A 21486-nucleotide genomic window follows, 5' to 3' on the forward strand; every position below is an offset into this window, starting at 1 on the left:
ATATCACTATCATGCTTCATAAATCCCAGAAGCTAAGGGAACTATGTGTAGTGCTGTTAAATTGCTGCAGGGTTTATAAGAACTTCTTTTTATGACTTTGACCTTCCAATGTATACAGTGAGGTCAAATAAGAAAATACCTCATCAAAAAATGAGGATATATTCTTTTGACTAAGAGTAAGCCAACTCAGGAGACTCAAGGCAGAAGAAATTCTTGGATAGTCAAGATTTTTATTTTTTTAGGGAACAGATAATACATATATTCCAGAAGATTGAGAGCAAATTTCCCATGGGGGGAGCAGGGGAGCATGGTGTTATATCCATCAGTTTTAAGGAACAGTGGGAAGGATGGTGGCCACAGTTCAAATTTCAGATCCAAGCTGTGCCTAGCTGTGCAGGCTTGGACCAATTCTCTCTTGGAGCCTTACCTTCCTCATCTGTAAAATGGAGATACATGTACCAGGAGTTTTGTGAGGTTTTACTAATGGAGCTCTGATTTCCAACCCGTGCCCCTATTTTCTCTCGCGTCACCACCTTTTCTTCAGGTTAAAGAACAGGAGACCCTGAGAAAAGTAAGGATTAAAAGACAACCCTCCAGGTGTTTTCAGGCTTTAACTGGATTTACTTTTCTTAGCTCTGCAACACCAGGGCCCAGAAGAAAGAATTCCTGGTGCTTTAGCACCTTCAGCAAAGAAAGGCTGGCCCTCCCCTGGCAGGAGTGCTGTGGTTCAACAGACATTCCCAGAGCACCCTGTCATTCAAGGAAACAAGTAGCCCGTTTAAATACCTGAGTCTTTTTAAGAAAATGAAACAAACTCGATGCTCAAGAGTAGGAGATTGGTTGAACTGTGAGATATAATATCCAAAGGCACACTCACACAGTGGAATTATATATATTGAAGAATATTAAATGGCATGGGGAGTTGTTCATGATAAATTAAGTAAATACTGCCATAAAACAATATATATATACTATGGATTCCAGTCTTTTATTTTTAAAATATATTTTATTGATTTTAGAGAGGAAGGGAGAGGGAGAGAGAGAAAGAAACATCAATGATGAGAATCACTGATCGGCTGCCTCCTTCACTCCCCACACTGTGGATCGAGCCCACAACCCAGACATGTGACCTGACGCGGAATTGAACCATGACCTCCTGATTCATAAGTTGATGCTCAACCACTGAAGCATGCCAGCTGGGCTGAATTCCAGTCTTTTAAAAAATAATGTATTTACAGGGACAAAATAGAAAAAAAATAAAAATTGTTAATAAATTTTGAGTGGTAAGATTATGGGTGTTTTAAATTCTTTTCTAAATCTAGTACAATAGCCGAAACCGGTTTGGCTCAGTGGATAGAGCGTCGGCCTGCGGACTGAAAGGTCCCAGGTTCGATTCCGGTCAAGGGCATGTACCTGGGTTGCGGGCACATCCCCAGTAGGAGATGTGCAAGAGGCAGCTGATCGATGTTTCTCTCTCATCGATGTTTCTAACTCTCTATCTCTCTCCCTTCCTCTCTGTAAAAAATCAATAAAATATATTTAAAAAAAAATAAACCTAGTACAATAAATGTAATATTTGTTAATAAAAAGTTATAATAGATATGATACAGCATTTGAAAACTCCACAGGGCAGAAATTGTGACTACTTTGTTTACTGCCACAGAAAAAACAGCATTTAAAGAAATTAGTGTTTTTCCTAAGCAGAATTTATAAAAGGGGAAAGTGCCTCTTTTGATTTTCTGCAAGTTTCCTCCTTTTTCAGCCAGTTATTTTTTCCCCAGAATTAAGAGTGGAAAAAAGAAAATCAGCCTGCCTCTTTTTCTGCCCCAGGATGCTCACTGCTGAGATTTAGAGTAGGGAAATTTCACATAATACAGACATCCCAATACCGGAGGCTCCTGGATCTGCCACTGGTCTGTACCCTCTTGGACATTCACTTCCTGACAGGCGCCTCTGTGGGTAGTAGTGAGGTAACTGGGGAAATTCCTGTCTTATAACCTCTACAGATATCCTGTAAAGGGGAGGAAAGCACAAGGCCCAGAGTTTCTTGAGTTTTTAAAAATAAGGGTACTTGTAAGTAGTTAAAACACTCCACTGTCATTGTTAAGAATTAGTATCATTTACTGAATGCTTTCCAAAAGCCAGACATACACTGCATTATCTCATTTAATTTTCACACTGGTCACTTAGGTATTATCCCTATTTCACAAAGACAGGCTGAGGTCAAGCAATGTACCTTCAGAGACTGCAAAATTATTTCAAAACTGCCTCCATTATTCTCCTCTGTGAGATGAGGAGTCTCCGTTTTAACACGTGAAAAGAAAGGACAGGTGGCTTTCAAATCCCTGGTGTGGGTCTCTATGGCTGATCCGTTGGAGCAATTTCAGTTTTTTTGGTTTCAATAGATGAGTCCTGCCCTAACCAGTTTGGTTCAGTAGATAGAGCGTCGGCCTGCGGACTCAAGGGTCCCAGGTTTGATTCCAGTCAAGGGCATGTACCTCAGTTGCGGGCACATACTCAGTGGGGAGTGTGCAGGAGGCAGCTGATCGATGTTTCTCTCTCATTGATGTTTCTGACTCTCTCTATCCCTCTCCCTTCCTCTCTGTAAAAAAAAAAAAAATCAATAAAATATATTAAAAAAAAACAAAAAAAGACGAGTCCTGTACTTACTAGGGCAATGGAAGCCAAACATGGGCCTATTACACTGGATTATGAGTGGCAGATTTTAATCCGACACCAAAGAAGATAGGGTGTGGTAGGAGACAAGATACTACTGCAAACAACCAGGTCAGGATGTGTCTTGACAACCCTCAAGACAAGGAGACAGTCCTGTACGTGGGATATAGGACCAACGAATTCTGGAGTTTACTGGAGGGAGGAAGGGAGGGAAGGAACCCATGGCTCTGCCAGGGGAGAACGAGGCAGAATAGCTCAGGTGAGTGGATGGTGTTCTGATGCTTGGTGGACCAGGTCAACCCTACCTACAAAGGAATCCTGTGTAAATTTTGGCCAGGTATGTATGCTATCATAAAATAGTATTTTATTGAACAAGACAATCTGCTACCCAATCCCTTAAAGTACAATACTTGTTAATATTGATTTTCTGATATACACACATAATAGAAAGAAAGACAAAGAGACAACATGGCTATAATAAATTATGATGTTTTCATTTCTTGTTTGGATGAAACTGGAACTTTTCCAAGAGTTGTTTGAAGTAAAATGGGGACTTGAGACACTGAGTTATTTTCATAGTATCGACACTGCTTGCTATATCAAAACCAAATTCCTCAGGGTTGGTCTTAATGCAAGTTAACTTTAAAATCTGTAATCTTGATTTTAAAGAATTTATTGTCTTTGCGGGGGAGGAGGGAAGAGAAGCTGCAGAAAAGGAAGCATTTTCCTAGAATTATGAGTTAGCAACCTTGCAAGGGTCCTTGTCCAAGTTCTGCCCCCAACCAGCTAAATAATTCTGAACAAATCTCTTAAACTTCAGAGTCCTCACCTGCACAACGAGATTCTAAAAGGCAGATGCGATGGCTGACATTGTTGATGTTCTGATAGAATCTGGGTGACAAGCTAGCATTCCATGGGTATCCACAACGACAGGAAAACTAAATCCCATGAGCAGGTGCCCTGAAGAGCAGCGTTGCGTATCCCCACGTGTCAAATGCTTACAGACACCGGTGAGCGGCCGCCTTTGTCCTCCAGAGTATGGATGGTGGGCATTCTGAGTGAGAGAGCTTTCTGGGAAAACTTCCCCTTCCCTTGGTCCCCCGTGCATCCTGGAGGAAAGGAAGAGCAAGTGGGGTAAGAATATACGATCCGGAAGTTGTGTTCCTGGGGGTCAGGTCTGGAATGTGCGCCTCCACTTGCAAGCTGAACCCTGATCCCAGGGCCCGTGAGATAGGGAACCAACTACAGGCACTTAGGTCTCCATGAATCCAACACATAGCCTGTCGTGGAGTTCAACAACGTGGAAAGATTACTTTTTCGAATTTTTGTTTAATTATTCGGAGGACCTGCTTGGCAGGCACCAAGCCACGGGGCTTGTGATGAGGATGAATCAGGAAATCCTCCACTGAGGACGCTGACACCAGGCAGGGCAGCTTCTTAGAAATGGAGAAGGGGGGGATTCCCATGCGGCCAGGCACGCGTACTATTCCTTATCGTTCCCACCTACTCAAACGGTCTGACTGTGTGCTTCAAAGCCTGCTGTGGTGGTTCTAGCCTCTGAGAAGCTTCGGGTATTTTTTTTTTTTATGGGTTTCTTTTGTTCAGTAACTGTGGCCTCCAAATTTATAATTCTCCTCTTTCCACTCCATCCTCCCTTCATCGGTGGTAGAAGCTTTCGTGCCTTCCATTTATCACTGTTCTCTCCCAACCAAAAACAGTGCCAGGGAGCAGCCTACGGGGCATCCCTACGAAAGCACTAAGAGAAAGCGCGGCTCAGCTGCTGCCCAGACAGCCGGCACTTTAAAGGCTTTTGTTTCCATCACGATTTAAGACTTAAAACCAACGAGGAAAGCGGGAGCTTTGCCCCGCAAGAACTCCCCACTTTCATCCCGGGTTGAAGTCTCCCACCTTATAAAAGGCATCGCCTCATCGCCTCCAGGATCCCGCCGACACTTCCGTACATGGGCAGGTACTTGCTTTCTTTACGACGCGAAACTCCCTCTAGCACCTCAGCCCGTCCAGACCACCCCAGGCCTGAGGCTTTCCTATCGCGGGTTCGGCTTCTCTATTTTTCTAGACCCAAGCCCGCCCACCGGCGTCGAGGTCAGCTCTTTATTGGTCCGACGTGTGCTCGTCTCCTCAGTAAGCCAATCAGAACCTCGCTTTCTACCCCAGGGATTTGGGAAACGGAAAAGACCTCGACCTGTTCCTGGGGAGTAAGGCGGGGCCATAAATGAGTGACATTTCAACCCCCCAATGGGCAGAGCTCTAGGACCTGCCCCTCTGGCGCCCGGGCTAGAAAAGAGCGTTGATGCCGGCCACAGGGATGAGTCCTAGGTGGCACTGCCGGCCCGGCGGCTCTGAGGAGCGGGCGCTGCTGGTGGCCTCTTTGCAGGTGAGTGGTTTTGTCTTAGCATGTTTGCTGTGGAGAACGTTCCCGTTTTTAAAGGAGGCGGCGTTTTACCTCGGAGTGCGGGAGGCCAGTTCCTTGACTCTGCGGGTTCTGCCTTTGAATCTGGCGCTCGCTTGTCTGCCGCTCAAGGGCCAACCCTCACGCGTGCCCCGGGTTCCTCTCTGCTGTCCCTTTCTCTGAATGAGCCTGTCTGGGAGGCACAGGTCCGTCAGCTGAAGGGAGGACTCGCCTTGGGAGTGGTGTCTCGACGGCAGGAATAAACAGGAATTGAAGGGAAGGAGGATCACCTCCCGTGGGCGCCTGGCAGAGCCCCTTCAATGGTGGGGCTGCAGGAAGGAGGCTCGGTGCCCTCGGGGCCATGCCACTCTATTTAGGGCGATGGTAGACCTGCCCCTGAAAGTCGAAGCAGACAGAAAAAAACCTGAATGCTGTGAAAGGAGAAGGAGGTGAATGTCTGGAATGGTTTTCGCGGAGCGCTCAAATCTGGAGCCAAATCACAGCTTCTTAAAAAAAAAAAAAAAAGTTAAGTGTATTTCCTCTCCTTTCAAAGGCGTGGGGGGCAGGGGGGGCTGCATTACTAGAGAAGGGCAAGAGAAATGCATAAGGGAAGTGAAGTGCACGGTTAGGTTTTGAAGGGTAATGGGTGGTTAGAGAACTTACTATAACTCCCATTCGCCAACCGTCTAGCTCTCTTCCAAATTGTGGAGCATTGATAGCTTGTGCGTGGGACCAGAAAGTGAACTGACGGAATGCAGGATTCGGTGGTGGAGGGGTGGGAATCAAATAGCATCTTTCAGCAGAAGCTGCTAAGATTTTCCGTTTTGAAAGCAGAACACGTTTCAATTTGCCTTTTATTTTAAAACGGACTCCCCTGAGTCCAGGGACCAGGTTTTATCCATCTCTGTCTTCTTGCAGCCCCGTAGATGCTCTTCAGTTAGTGTGGACTTTCGAGAAGCATCATTCAAAACAAATGGTGTAGTGGAAGGAGCTCTGAGTTGCAAAGTCCAGGCACCTGGGTTTTAGTCTTGAAGCTGTTGCTATTTGTGCGATGGTAAACAAATCGTTTCAACTCTCTGACTCTTCATTTTTGCATCTTTCAAGAGCAGATGTTGCCTTGGATTATTTCTGAGGTCCATGCCTGTGTGAAAGGTCTGTTTTAAAGTGAAAATGATTAGACATTTTCCACCACAAGTATATAAACATAATCTCGTTGCAGTAAATTCCCTACCAGTCTGTTAGCAAATAAAAGTTCCCAGCTGTCAGGGTAGTGTTTGTTCTTTTGTGTCTACATTTAAACCAAATGGATCCTAGGAGAAACTTTGGACATTTACAGACTGACCATTTTACAGAGGTATAACGTAGTAGAAAATGTCATTTTTTATTCCATCATCCAACGGCAACTCACGGTTAATGTTTGGGTAGATCTTTTGGTGTCTCTTCCCCTTTTGCTTCCTACAGTTGGTTGAAATTCAGTGGCACCTTTCGTTTTAAGTGATGACTGATACATCTACATTCAGCCCTGCTTTCATCTTTGTGTATCTGGTGCCCACACATGTTTGAATTGATAGGTCTCTTGAATATTCTTGAAATGAAATCTGGTGTGAGGGAATGTTTATATGGGGAAATAGGACTAAAAGAATTACTTAACAAAAAAATCTTTCACTGAAACTTGGCCACAAATATGGAAAAAACATCCTTTATAAAATGTAAATTAAATGTTAGCCACCTCATTAAAGCATTTGGACTGTAGTATTTGGTATACTTCTAGGACTGTATCTTACCATCAACTTTACCATCCCCTCCAACATACACGCACACACACACGATTTGATTTCATTCCTCCTTCCTCTACCTAATTTAACTTTCTTTACCCAGCCTCATTTTATTTCCAGCTTTTGCTTCTGCTCATGCCATCAGCAAGGTAGGATCATCTTCAAGGGCCTGAGGTCTGTGCCAGTCTTCATATGTTAGCTATTCAACCCAGAATACCTCTCACTTTTTGGTAGTGTGCTTCACCATCATCTCATTGAGTCTTCCTAATAGCTCCCTGAGAACAGTAATTTCATTATCCTCTTTTTGGATAAAGAACCTGAACAGGCTGAAGTTAAGGAAATTTAAATAACTTGGTCAAGATCACACTGTCAGTAAGTAGCAAAGCTGGGACTGATATCCAGGTGTCTTGACTTAAACTTTTGGGGTTTGGTGGAATAGTTTATGTTGACAACAGCTACTACTCTGGGGAAATAAGTAACCAGAGATAGGAAGGAGGCGTCATGAGTGAGTGCTGTGTATATTGGTGATGCCTTGCAGGCTGAAACTAGCAACATGAAGACCAACATACATCTCATCACAAAAATATATCTCTTAGCTGTGAGTAGGGGTTCATCTGCTATGGTTTGTTTCCCTTATAACAAGTGATCAGTCACAGCTGTTTGTTAGTAGATGTAAAGTTGGAGAATGATAGGGTAATATTAGTGCCTAGAAAATACCTGTGAGTGATAGCATTTGCTCTTGGTAAAGAGGTGCTCTTCTAATGCAACTACAAATGGAAAAGTTACTATAAAGCTATAGGAAAAGTAATAGATGGTGGAACACTAGGTACTTTTAGGTACAGTCATGTTTGGACTTTTAACGTTGAGCTTGATTTGGGGGAAGGCATATTATGGTAAGACTCCAAAGACCTGAGCTCCAGATTTCATTTCCCTTAAGAACTGTTCCTCTTTCCTTTATCAGAAACATGGTTAACCTCTCTTTTTTTCTATATCCTCAAATATATAGCCAGCCTATCTTCTGTAGAGTTAGGTTCTTAATGCAGTGGGGGTTGAAGATTAGGACCAGGGAAGATTAGGACCAGGAAAGATTAGGACCAGATTGAAGATTAGGACCAGGGAAAACATCTGAGTGGTCTATGGTGGCATTTGAATGGTTAATATTTAAGGATAAGCTTTGGATCATAGCAACTCTTGCTCTGTATCCCTTATTTTCCATACTTCAATATTATATCATTGATCATATTTCTTACTCAGTTTTTGGAAACAAAAAACCAGAAAGCAAACTAAGTTTTTGGGCTGGTCTTTATCTTGTAATCTTATCTACCTGTTTATGAATTGTCATACTGGGATATTAGACATTATTACTTTTCAAATACCTGAGGAAGGGAAGAAGCAATGTTCTAGGAATACTACTTTCGAAGACAGGACAAGCCTCAGTTATGGTGGAGATGGGGGAGGTATGTGAAATTACCTGGTTTAATTATCAGGAGTAGGAGGTAGCAGCAGGGTTTTTATGCTGCATTTGTTGAAACTACCTAGAGATTCTGGAGATGGTGTAGAACAGTGATGGCGAACCTTTTGAGCTCGGCGTGTCAGCATTTTGAAAAACCCTAACTTAACTCTGGTGCCGTGTCACATATAGAAATTTTTTGATATTTGCAACCATAGTAAAACAAAGATTTATATTTTTGATATTTACTTTATATATTTAAATGCCATTTAACAAAGAAAAATCAACCAAAAAAATGAGTTCGTGTGTCACCTCTGACACGTGTGTCATAGGTTCGCCATCACTGGTGTAGAAGTAACCTCAGTAAATACAATGCCTTGTGTGTGCACCAGTTATATATATATATTAGAGGCCTGATGCACGAAATTTTGTGCACTGGGGTGGGGGAGAGGGGGTTGTCCCTCAGCCCAGCCTGCCACCTCTCACAGTCTGGGAGCCCTCCGGGGATGTCCTACTGATGGCTTAGGCCTGCTCCCCATGGGAGGCCACTGGGCTGATCAGGAGAAGGCACTGCCCCTATCACCCCACTGCTGCTGCCACTGCTGGCCATGTTGGCTGCCTGAGCCCCGGGCCTTGTAGCCGCTGGGACTAATGGCTGTGTGAGCCCATGGCTGCCTGAGGCTGCGGCTGCAGTGAGCCCACAGCTGCTGTGAGCCCCGGGCCTTGCAGCCGCAGGGACTAATGGCTGCGTGAGCCCATGGCTGCCTGAGGCTGCGGCTGCAGTGAGCCCACAGCTGCTGTGAGCCCTGGGTCTCGCAGCAGCCTGGGCTCAAGGCTGCATGAGATTGAGGCTGCCGTGAGCCCCAGGCCTTGCAGCCGCTATGGCTTTGTCCGGATGGACATTCGGATGGATGTCCAGAAGATGTCTGCTCTAATTAGCATATTACCCTTTTATTAGTATAGATATACCCTCTTCATCCTTGCCTTATCTAAAAGACACTAATCTTGAAACATAATTTCAATTTTATAGTGGCATTTATGGAAAGAATATTTTTTACTCTATAGCAAATATATATGTGTGTATATATATATACATATGTATGGCGAAGGGTATTTGAAACTATAAGTCACTTGCAGAGTGTGTTTCCTTTGAATCGCCTATTTGTTTCTTTATTGCCAAGGCAATTGCATAGCACCTATTCTTGAGCAAGTATACATTCATTTGAAGTTTGAGTCATTGTGGCAATTTATGAAGATGTCTAATAGAAGTAAAGCATGTCAAAATGACAGATTATTTTTTGAAGTTGGCTAACGTGAATAATTTTTCCTTCTAGTGTTTTCTTTAACCCATTATTAAATAATTAAATTAAGGAAAAGTAAACTACTCAGACTGATTTAAGTGTTCTCAGTATTGTATTCTGTGAAAAATAAATACAATTATGAATGAGATTCCATTACTCAAGGTACTTGATGTTCTGGCCAAGAATAAAATCAGGTAATATAATAATGTTGGGATTATTCTGTGACCAGATGCTTAAAGTTTCAAAACAGTGATGCAATTAGGAGATGAGAGAATGGTATCCTGCCAGGCCAGGTATTGGCAAATTAAGGCCTTCTGGCCCACTACCTGCTTTAGTACAACCCATAAGCAATGAGTGGTTTTTACATTTATTTAACGGTTGAAATAAATCAAAGAATAACAATAGTTCATGTGCATGAAAATTACATGAAATTCTAATTTCAGTGTTTATACATAAAGTTTTATTGGAACACAGCCTCATTTATTCATCTGTGTATTGTCTACGGCTGCTTTCAGCTACAATGGCAGATTGTAATACCATATAGCACAACAAACCTAAAAAAATCACTATTTGTTCTTTTACAGAAAGAGTTGCCAACACCTGAGCTAAGCTATAGTGTCTTTCACGTTCATCTTCTTCACATTTCAACAGTCATTTTCTTAGTGCAGGTCTTCATTGTATGTTACCAGAATTATTGCAAAATCCTCAAAAGTATTCATGTCTTTGGTTTTTCTTATCTGAATTTGTAAATGCTGCCTGATTCTCCTAAAATACACATTATTAAACCTTTAATGATGTCCCAGTATTTATACAAGAACCTATATTCTTTGGCACAAGTACCTGCAGGTACTATTCAGCCTTATCTTTCTAGGCTAGTCTCCTCCTACTTCCTCATTGTACCCTATACTTAGGGTGATCATATAATTTTCCAAATGGGACATTCAAGTGTGAAAATGTTTCTATGATAATTATGTTGGGAAATAGGCCTAAAGCAAGATTGCTCTAGGTAAACCAGGACATATAGTCACCCTACCTATTTCCAGTAATTTTGAATGAGTCACCATTTTCCATATGTATTTGTTCCCTAGTACTCACTATCCCCTTAGACTAGAATGCCTTTTCCTTTTTCTATAAATCTAAATCTTGAACATCATTCCCAAACCAGTTTAAAGAGTGTCATGTCCATGAAGTCTTGCTCAGAAATAATCTTTTTCACCTCCCTTACGAATGGAGTGTTTCTCATGATGCGAATTACTTTCTGCTTTAGCAGTACGTACACACGCACACATGTCACCCTTCCCTAACCAGTTCCTTGAAGAGACATATCCTTGTTGGTTTCTATAGTCCTCACAGGCTCAAATGGGATTTGCAACACATGTTTGAAAAATGAATTAATTAACCAGATTTGGGAGACTGAGTATTTGTGGCTGTCAATTTATAAATCACCAATTTTAATGATATTAAGTAGCGAGGAAAGTTGGGTTCCAAGGACTGAGGACAGTCTTGGGTGCCAGTGTGGCAGAGTGCTTCAAGGCATAAATGTAGGCTTGATCTGTGTCACCTTGGGCAAGTGAACCTCTCCTCAAAGTTTCTGCATCTGTAAAACGGGACTAATCACAGTACCTCTCCAGAGAACAGTGGTTGAAGATTCAAATAGTCTAAGCACATGGTGAGCACTCCTTGAATGTTAGCTGCTATGATATCATATGGTATCTTCAGCATCATAATACTATTCTGGTGGGTAGGAAAATACAGAGACCTAAGACCAGGGCATAACAGTAGAAGAGCCTGGGAAGTACTGCACTGAAATCCTAAAGAATTTTTTTCCTTGGTGGAAGTAGTCAGCTGCGGAGTGGGAGTTCCAAGAGAAGATGTTCTCCACTTACTAAGAAATAGCTAATCTGCCAAAACCGGTTTGGCTCAGTGGATAGAGCGTCGGCCTGCGGACTGAAAGGTCCCAGGTTCGATTCCGGTCAAGGGCATGTACCTGGGTTGCGGGCACATCCCCAGTGGGAGATGTGCAGGAGGCAGTTGATCGATGTTTCTCTCTCATCGATGTTTCTGACTCTCTGTCCCTCTTCCTTCTTCTCTGTAAAAAATCAATAAAATATATTTTAAAAAAAGAAATAGCTAATCTGCAGTTTTTTGAGAGACCATGTCAGTAGAGTGGGCAAGGCACAAGTTAGGTGTCAAGGGACTAAAAAAATAATGGCTAGAAGAAAGGAAAAATAGCAAAGAAGAAGGGGCAGGAAGATGAGACACAGTCATATAAAAGTACATTTTTTTTTGAGCCATACCATACTTTAAAAAGAAAGGCCTGGGGTATGAATTCACTTACCTGTATTGCCCTTTTTTGGTATAAAGTAAATCATCAACTAAAATTAGTGCTTAATTCAAGTGTCAAGGGATAAGTGAGGAATCCTAAGAACCAACTCCAAGGTGGTGAGCTTTATCAAAAATAAAACTTGATTTTGAAAAAGAAGTTTTTAAATTTGTGGGTGGGGAGTATATATTGAGGAGTATATATTTTTAGTGTGATATCTATAAGTTGGGGTGACTATTGCCCAATTTGACTTTGTGCAATGAGTTTTTTCTCAGGAACAGTCATAAACTGAGCCCTCCTTTATTCCTTTCATAAAATGCTGCCTGGCTTGGAAAGAGAAGTCGTGACTGGATATGTTCCTGGGAAATGAAGCCAAATGAGCCCAGATCCTCAAACCAAGACTCTAAAGTCTTCAGTGGTGAGATAGGGAAAGCTCAGGGATCAGGGGGAGAAGACCTAAAATTTGCCAGTTAGTACTGTATGTTTTTGAACAACTTAATTGGAGTCTCTCTCTGTATGGAGATTATGGCCATTCATGAACATACTAAATTGTAAAGGCTACAAAAATATAATGGATGGTTTTTCTTGGCACTGGCTTTGCCACTAAATACACTGGGATTCTTGAGTTAAAGCTTTCTAACATCTCAGGCCTGCCAACTGACTGTTTTTATTTTGGCAGTTACCACCAAAACTGTCAAGCCTCAGCCTCATTAGCACAACATAATCATTTTTGTCTAACTTTGAGTCATTCAACACACCTCAGGACATATACTTAGGTTCCAGATTTGATTCCTGGTCAGGACGTATATGGGAGACAACTGATCAATGTTTTTCTCACATCGATGTTTCTCTCTCTCTTTCTCTAAAATCAATAAAAAACATATTCTCGGGTGAGGATTTAAAAAAGAATTTTATCAAGCTTATATGATGGAATGATAATATTTTGAACCTATAGGGTTAAATAAAATGTACTATTAAAATTAATTTTACCTATTTTTAACTTCTAATATGGTTTTAGAACATATATGGCTTGCATTATATTTTGACTGGACACAGCTGATCTAAAGGATGACTAGACGTTACTGAAAGCCGCGTGGGACTGAAGTGAAGTGAAAGTGGAGGGGAGACAGTGATGGGCTGGGAGAGGGTTCTGTGTAGTATGTGTAGAGGTCCTGAGGCAAGAAAGAACATGGCATGCTCAAGGAAATAAAAGAAAACCAAAGCCTTGCGGGTCACAGTAAGGACTTTGAACTTTATCCTCAGATCAATAGGAAGTAATTGAGGGTTTTAAATGGGGTACTTAGTTTTCAGGAAGTTTGCAGTTAATAAATGAGAGCAAGAGAGCTACAGCTGAATATAGCAAGATTCTCATAATCGCCCCCCTGCCACCAAAAAAAAAAAAAGGAAGAAAAATGTGGTGGAGGTATTTGGTTGGGAAATACAATTGAGAGGGAGCAGGACCCTGCCCACCCATCACCTGCCCCTGTTTCTGCTCCAGGATATGAGGCACAAACACCCCCAACTAAAGAGAGAAGCAGACAACTGGGAGATAGTTTGCATTCAGTTCACTTTCAGCTTGGTTACAGCTCAGAGCCGGAGGAAGCATTCCAGGAAGAGTACAAAGTTGAGTGGGAGTTTGATTACAGAGTTGGGACTCTGCAGGCCGGTGGCAAAGGGTTTAGTGAAGGAAGGACAGGAACAAGGAAGCCCAGTACATAGGGGATTAGAGGGTCTGTTTCTTGAAAGGAGGCTTGGGGTCTGACCATCTCCTGGGATATGATGGCCTCTCCGCTCATCTGTGCCAGGAGGACATTTCCCTTTAAGTCACAGGTCATACACTAGCAGACCCAATCCAGCATGCAGACATGTTTTGTTTAACTCACATTTAAAAACTGTATTCAAATGAGTTGCCAGTATTTGTATCAGGAATCACATGAAAATGTGCATTTCCAGGGTTTTTGACAATTGGAAGATCTAGGAACCCCAGTTCTTCAGTCTCACAGCGAAGTGGGCTGGAGCTAAGTAGTAGCTACTCCTTTTTTTCTATAATGTAAACGTTTAGGAACTGAAATTATTATTCTTTTTTTTAAAAGACGTTTATGCTAAAAATAAAATGGAATCCGTAGGTTCTCTGTGGTCTGAGTCTGTCTTGCATTCTCTCCAGTCTTTGGTTTCAGCAGTCCCATCTTCCTTCAGTTCTTCAAAAAAGTTCTAAGAATAGTACCCTTAGTTCAGTGAGACCAGGATATACGAAAGGTTTGTCCATTTACACAGAGTGGCGTCCATCAGAGAAGCATGTGTCTTCCCTGCAGCTCACCACTGTTCCCACCACCCCGGTAGCCCAGCATCACTGCTTTTTCACACATCTGTCTATCTGGCCACTGGGACATGGGAGTTTGCAGGCCATGCCTTAAACTTTAATCAAACTGACGAGTGTTGATGAATGCTTGGTATACTAGCTCCATGAGGATTAAAATCTTAAAGATTGCTAACTTTAAACCTCAACAGCGCCTTTGTAAATATTTAGCAGTTAATTAAATGGGAAAAGTCAGTTGATATCATCAAGGAGGAGAAAGGGAAGTGACTTTTAGTTTACCTGAGATAGATGCACTAGCTTGGGACCTTACTCTATATTCACCTAGTCTGTACATGAGTGAGGGAAGGGTATGTATTTGTATAGTCTCTGTGACCGTAGGACTGTTTCTCTGCTCCAGTGTATATATTTTAGGGGGTGGGGGGTGGGCAGAGAAAGTGGTTTATTCCTTAAACAAAGTAAGCAAATGCAGCAGATTAAAATACTGCAAAGCTTGGTGGTAGGTGCTTGAGTGTTCCTGCTATATTTTTTTTTATTCCTTTGGTAGAGTTCATAACCAAAAGATAAGGAAGTGCTTCTGCCTACAAAATTTGTCCATCATATCCCTCTTCATCTGAAGGGAAATAGCTCCTTAGCGTAAGAAGGGTTTTCTTGCTTGACAAGACAAAGTAAGGGCTGAGGCAGAGGGACAGTTCATAGCTTCTTTTCTCCACCCCCGGGCCCCCCCACCAAAAAACAAGACAATATATGTTATGAGAGATGGATTCAGTTTCTGATGGGCCTAAAGCTTCTACTACTTGGTGGATTAGGGCTCTTTAAAAAAACAATGCAAAAATACCTTTCTTTGGTAAATTACACACACACCCATGTGAATTCATTATTTGGTCTCCCAGTGCCTTAGAAGGTGTTTGTTCCAGCTTGAACTTCATTAGCGTCATGATTATTCTGCTTCTGGACACCAGTAATCACCTAGCTAAATACTGCCCACATGCCTTCATCCCACTCTCTGTTCTTCTGACACCCTGCTGCCCCTCTGGGCTGAGGGTAGAGGCATCACTGTCCCTCTGGAAATTCTCAGTGAGGACCTTCAGCTGAGCGCGGAGCTCAGGCTCTTCCGGTGACCAGTGACCTCATGCTGTTCTCCCTGCTCCACATGTGCGAAAGCTTCAAACCTGGTGCTTGACAAGAAAGGGAAATCATAAACCCTACTGCTGGAGCCGTTCAACTTGCAAATCACCTCAACCTGCTGCCTTCCTCAGGTCCTCTGTTTGCCTTCCTCCGAAGCCTAATTTTAAAGCCCTTTCCCACCTTCAGAATCTTTAGGAATTAGTAAAGAAAGGAAGAAACTAGCTCCCAATTCCAATTAACTTTGTCCCTGATGGTTATATAACAGTTTTCGTGGGACGGAAAATTTGCAGCTAATGGAAGTTGCCAAGAGTGGCAGAAGACCAGGCCCCGATGTTCATGTAATCTTTGCTCCCCAGTGTGGAAAACGCTGGGGTGGAGGTGGAGAGTGCTGGGCATGTAAACCAAACAGCACTTGTCAGTGAAGATACGTCCACTGCAAGTCGAGTGAAGGCAGGCCGACGCAGCCAGGCAGCAGAGTCCTGGGAGACAGAGTGGCCCGGCAGATCTCTGGGGCAGCAGCTTAACTTAGCAAGTTCAGAACATGTTTTGGTTGCCTGCTCCACTTCACTAGATTCTTCCCCTGCTGAGATGTGGCTGGTGTGTGCAGGACAGTTGAAGGGTTGGGAGGAGGAGGAGGCAGGGCCTCCTTATCACTGAGCTGCTTCTCACTCCTGCAGACCTGCTCCCGTAATCTGTTTCTACACACAGCAATGGCTCAGCTGCGTGCATTTGATAACTTGTTTTGCATCCGGATTTATTCCTGCCAAAAGCACTATCTTGAGGCAGGTGAGAGATTATTTAGGTGAATACCATGTTTGGTGTTAACATCACTTTAAATCACTTTTAATGTTGTTTGAATGTTGAAACTTAGATTTTCTTGTATGTGGTGTAGCCTGCGGCATTGAAGAACTAGTTGCCAACAATCATTGATTTAAATACCTGATAAATGTGGTGGTTTATTGAGTTAACATGTTTAATGACGTCTTCAGTGAGGTGAGGCTGGTAAATAATCTTTTTCCACCAGAGGAAAAACATTGAGAAGGATGCTGTCAATCTAGAGTCTGTTACTAGTCATCTTTGTAGACATCTCCACCTCATTCTGGTAAAGCCTCTCTTCTGTAAATAAACTGCCTTTGATCTGGCGGAAACGCAGCATGCCATTAGAATGAAGTGTTCTCATTATTTTACATCATGCAATTAACATACTATCTAGCCATCAGAAAATTTAAGTCAACTAGGTTTCCTGTAATTAATTATCTGTAGAATATGCCTTTATGTGCCATAGTGAATGAGTTGCCGGATGTCTGATATCAAACTGTTTAAAGGAATTGCCCTGGTTTATTTTAGAAATTGGCTGTGGTAAGGTTGTGCTTCCTTTCCCAGGTAGTCAGCTGAATGAAGAATATAACTTATGCGTTTTGTTTCTTCTCTTTCCAGATGTATTTCTGTCATTGAACACTGACCCATTTGAAGGCACGAGGGAAGCTCAGCCATCAGTATGTCCAAGTACAAACTGATCATGTTAAGACATGGGGAGGGTGCTTGGAACAAAGAGAATCGTTTTTGTAGCTGGGTGGATCAGAAACTGAACGACGACGGCCTGGAGGAAGCTCGGAACTGTGGGAAGCAACTCAAAGCGCTAAACTTTGAGTTTGATCTGGTGTTCACATCCGTTCTTAATCGGTCCATCCACACAGCCTGGCTGATCCTGGAAGAGCTAGGGCAGGAGTGGGTTCCTGTGGAAAGCTCCTGGCGTCTGAATGAGCGTCACTACGGAGCCTTGATCGGTCTCAATAGGGAGAAAATGGCTTTGAATCATGGTGAAGAGCAAGTGAGGATCTGGAGAAGAAGCTACAATGTGACCCCGCCACCCATTGAAGAGTCTCATCCTTATTACCAGGAAATCTACAGTGACCGGAGGTATAAAGTGTGCGATGTACCTGTGGATCAACTGCCACGGTCCGAAAGTTTAAAGGATGTCCTGGAGAGACTCCTTCCCTTTTGGAATGAAAGGATTGCTCCTGAAGTGTTACGTGGCAAAACCATTCTGATATCTGCTCATGGAAATAGCAGTAGGGCACTCCTGAAACATCTGGAAGGTACCATCTTTATGCTACTACTTATTAGAGGTTGCTAATGTTATTGTTACACCTTAATCTGGAAAGGGCATGCTGTTTCAGCTAATAATGCACAGTTTACATAATAGATTTTCCTTCCCTGTTCTCTTTTGTCACTTTAGTCTTTTAAGAATCATTTTGTTCTAGAAGTAAAAAAGTTCTCTTTTCTATTCATATTATCTGGAGCAAGAGCTGTTGAACTTGAGCAAGCATCAGAGTCACCGGGAGGGAGAACTCGGTCTACCACAGGTTGCTGGCCTTGCCCTCGGCGTTTCTGAACCTGAAGGCCTGGTGTCCCAGCCTAAGAATTTGCATTTCTGAGAAATTTTCAGATGTTGACACTGCTGCTGGGGGTTCTCCATTTTGCGGATCCTGAACTAAAGCACTATGTAGCTTTGTTATAGAAAGATAAAAGGAGGCTAGGGAGGGAAGAGGTTTCTGTAGAAATGTTATTTAAAGTAAACGTATCTGAGTCAAGAGCAGTAAAATTATCTAGACTTCAGTTTTGCTCATGATCTTCCAACTTAAAACAATTGTTGCCGTTTTTTTCAACGGTGTCTTGAACAATTCTTTTGTTCTAGTCCTCTCTTTCCAGAGCAGGCTTAGTCCTTGATCGGGAGAAAGTTGTGGGGGAGAGGAGGATAAAAAGATAGCTTATTGGAGATAATAGCCTCAATAATGCTCAATGTTACATTCTAAATGTATTGTACAATGTACTGTATTGCTACCTGTCTCTTAAGTTAACATGAACTAAATGAACTCTTTTGAGGACTCAAGCTCACCAGTTTGGGGCATCAGTGATTGCACTGTGAAGTTTTCAAGGCATTTCTCCCCCCGCTTTCTCCCTTCACTAAGTAACATTATCCGGTTGTGCTTTTTGAGTGATCTGCTCTGTCTGGTGTTTTCTTGTCTACCAGCATGTCAGCAGTTGACTTACTGATGTTCGAGTGCATTTCTCTAACATCCCTTTTCCATTCTGCTTTACTTTTCTATATGGGGCTGTGAGAAATGAAAGGGTTAACCTCATATATGAATTAAGTGAAAATAGGTTGTTGGTACCAAAATAAAGTGATCTTTATAAGATTTTACTGTAAACTTTTTAGCATGTGTTTTTTTAGCCCTAATTTTTATAACATGGCCAGCAGCCAAATCATTACTTATATACCTGCATCCATTAGTTGTGCAGAAATCTAAGATCTACAGACTTTATTGGCTGTTAAAAACTTTATTGTCTAGACATGGCGCTCGCTCTGTTTGTATGTGTGTGTATATATCTTATTTACTCAACTATTTATATAAAGGGTTCTATTCTTCCTTGTTCAGAACAGATGTTTGGTTAAGTGATATATAACTTCATCATTATTGGACTATAGTACTTTATTGTTTGAAGGAGAATTGAGGCCCCTCTTAGGATGACAACAGCAGACTGAAATTCAGAATTTCAAAGTTTCTTCCAGAAGATGTACTCTTTTTCACATGCTGTGTTTCTTTTTTCAGAGATGGAACTTAGCTCTCTTTGTGGCCAGGCACCATTCCCTAAAGAAAATGTTATCATTTGGGTCCTCTTTGCTTTGTCTTAGCTAGGAAATCCTCCCTTTAAAAACAAAACCCTGCCATTTAGTATCATCTACTCTCCTATCTTCAGGTTTAGATGTCTTTAAGATTATTCTGTAGCCCTACCATAGCTCATTCTAGTGTTCCTCTTATTAGTGCATTGATGATTTAACTATTTGTTACTGTTCTTTTTTGAAGGAAGTAGGATGGTTTAACAAATGGTGCCAAAGAAAACTGTCACCATGGTGGGGAATGAGGGAGAATTACCTGTGGAAGGCAAGCTTACACACAGAAAAGTTTATATATTTAAGAGAGGTTTTGAAACCATTAATAATTTATTGAGAAACAATTAAATGGCATAGCTGTTTTGGAAAACAATCTTGCAGTTCTCTGACAGGTTAAATATAGAGTTACCATATGATCCAGCAATTCCACTCCTAGGTATATATCTGTTTTAGTTTCCTAGTGCTAATGTAACAAAATACCAAAAACTGGATTACTTAAAGCAACAGATAGTAATTTTTTCATAGCTTGAGGGACTAGAAGTCCTAAATAAAGATGTTGGCAGGGTCATGCTCTCTCTTAGTGGCTTTAGGAAAGAATCCTTCATGCCACTTGTACCTTCTGGTGATTGCTGGAAATATACAAATCTGTTCCTTGGTTTGTAGATCTATCACTGCAAACCCCTGTCTTCACTTGGTTTTCTCTCTGTGTATATCTCTGATTCTTGTCCAAATTTCCCCCTTTTGTCCTTACATCAGTAATACTGGACTAGTGCCTACCCCATTGGCCTCATTTTAACTTGGTTACCTCTATAAAAAACCTATTTCCAAAAAAGGTCACTTACCCAGGTATTGGAGGTTAGGACTTCAACATATCTCTTTATTTTTGGGGGGGGGGGATAAGGGGGGTGGAAGGAAAGGGGATAGATACTAAGATAATTGAAAATATATATCCATACCAAAAAATTTAAACCTTAATAGCAGTATTATTCATGGTAGTGAAAATGTGGATGCAACCCAAATGCCCATTAACTGGTGGTTGGATAAATTAAATGTGGGATGTCTGTACAATGGAATATTATCTACATATATAAAAGCCTAAGTGACTGTCCGACCAGTAGCTATGATGTGCAATGACCACTAGGGAGAAGATGCTCAACACAGGAGCTGCCAAGCAACAGCAACTTTGCAGAGTGCCCCCCAGCACTCCGGGACCCCTCGGGGGATGTCGGACTGCCAGTTGTGGCCCAATCCCCGTAGGCCAGGCTGAGGGACCCCACCTGCCAGAGGGACCCCGCTCACTCCACAGATGGCCTTTGAGTTCCGGCACCGCCCCAGGTGCGGCTGGCCAGGGAGGGACCATGGGAAGTTAGCTCCAGTGCATGTCTGGCCCATCTTGCCCAGTCCCACCCTGCCAGCCACCTTCTAATTAATTTCCTTTCAATGTGCATGAATCTGTGCACCGGGCCTCTAATTCAGCAATAAAAAAGAATAAAATACTGATACATGTTACAACCTGGATGAACCTCAAAATTGCTACAATAGAAGAAACAAATCACAGAGGATCATCCTATATAATAGAAGGCTAGTATGCAAATAGACTGAACAGCGGGACAACTGAACTATCGGTTGCTATGACATGAGCTGACCACCAGTGGGCTTGTGCGGAACATGGCGGGCGTTGGCCACGGTGGGATGGTAGAGCAGGTGAGCTAGGGCACCAGACCAAGGCAGGGTACCAGTTGCTGTCATTGGGGCAAGCCTCTGTTGGTTACTGAAAATTCTTTGCTCCTATGTGCCACGGTCTCACCCGGTGCTTGCACCCGCTGCTGGCACCGGAGCCGCCACTCACACCCACTGCCAGCGCCAGCCTTGCTCACGCCCGTAGCTAGCGCTGGAGCAGCCACTCACACTCACTGCCAATGCTTGGCGCTGGTCCTGATCACTTGGCGCCATCGGTGGGTGCAGGTGGCGGCTGCTGGCCCTGTTCACCCCTGAGGGCTTCTCCACCTCCCCCTGCTTTTGAGGGGTGATCGAGGCAGCAGCTGCTGCTTGCACCCACTGCTGGCACCAGTCCCAATCACTTTGTGCCGTCAGTGTAGGGCACCAGACCAAGGCAGGGTACCAGTTGCTGTCATTGGGGCAAGCCTCTGTTGGTTACTGAAAATTCTTTGCTCCCACACACCGTGGTCCCGCTAAGTGCTCACACCTACTGCTGGCACTGTACCCGCTCGCACCTGCTGCTGGTGCCCGGCACCGGCCCAGATCACTTGGCCCCGTCAGTGGGTGCAAGTGGCAGCTGCTGGCCCCGATCACCCCTGAGGGCTTCTCCACTTCCCCCTCCCCACTTCTGAGTGCAATCTGAGCAGCAGCCGCCACTTGCATATGCTGCCAGCACTGGCCCTGATTTCTCCCACTGCCGGCTCCAGCCCTCTC

At 43.0% G+C, this 21486-nt stretch overlaps 1 protein-coding gene across 1 annotated transcript in view; it reads left to right on the plus strand.

The window, feature by feature from the left end:
* The first annotated feature begins 4963 nt into the window (after positions 1 to 4963).
* BPGM (bisphosphoglycerate mutase) overlaps positions 4964 to 21486 on the plus strand; it is a 28376-nt gene continuing 11853 nt past the window's right edge. Inside the window, exons 1-2 of the mRNA XM_006756692.2 lie at positions 4964 to 5071; positions 16815 to 17476. Of these exons, the coding sequence (XP_006756755.1) occupies positions 16876 to 17476 (601 nt within the window). The 5' untranslated portion in view covers positions 4964 to 5071; positions 16815 to 16875. The remainder of the gene's footprint in view (positions 5072 to 16814; positions 17477 to 21486) is intronic.

Source organism: Myotis davidii, unplaced genomic scaffold (genome assembly GCF_000327345.1).
Source record: "Myotis davidii unplaced genomic scaffold, ASM32734v1 scaffold214, whole genome shotgun sequence".
Classification (NCBI taxonomy): Eukaryota; Metazoa; Chordata; class Mammalia; order Chiroptera; family Vespertilionidae; genus Myotis; species Myotis davidii.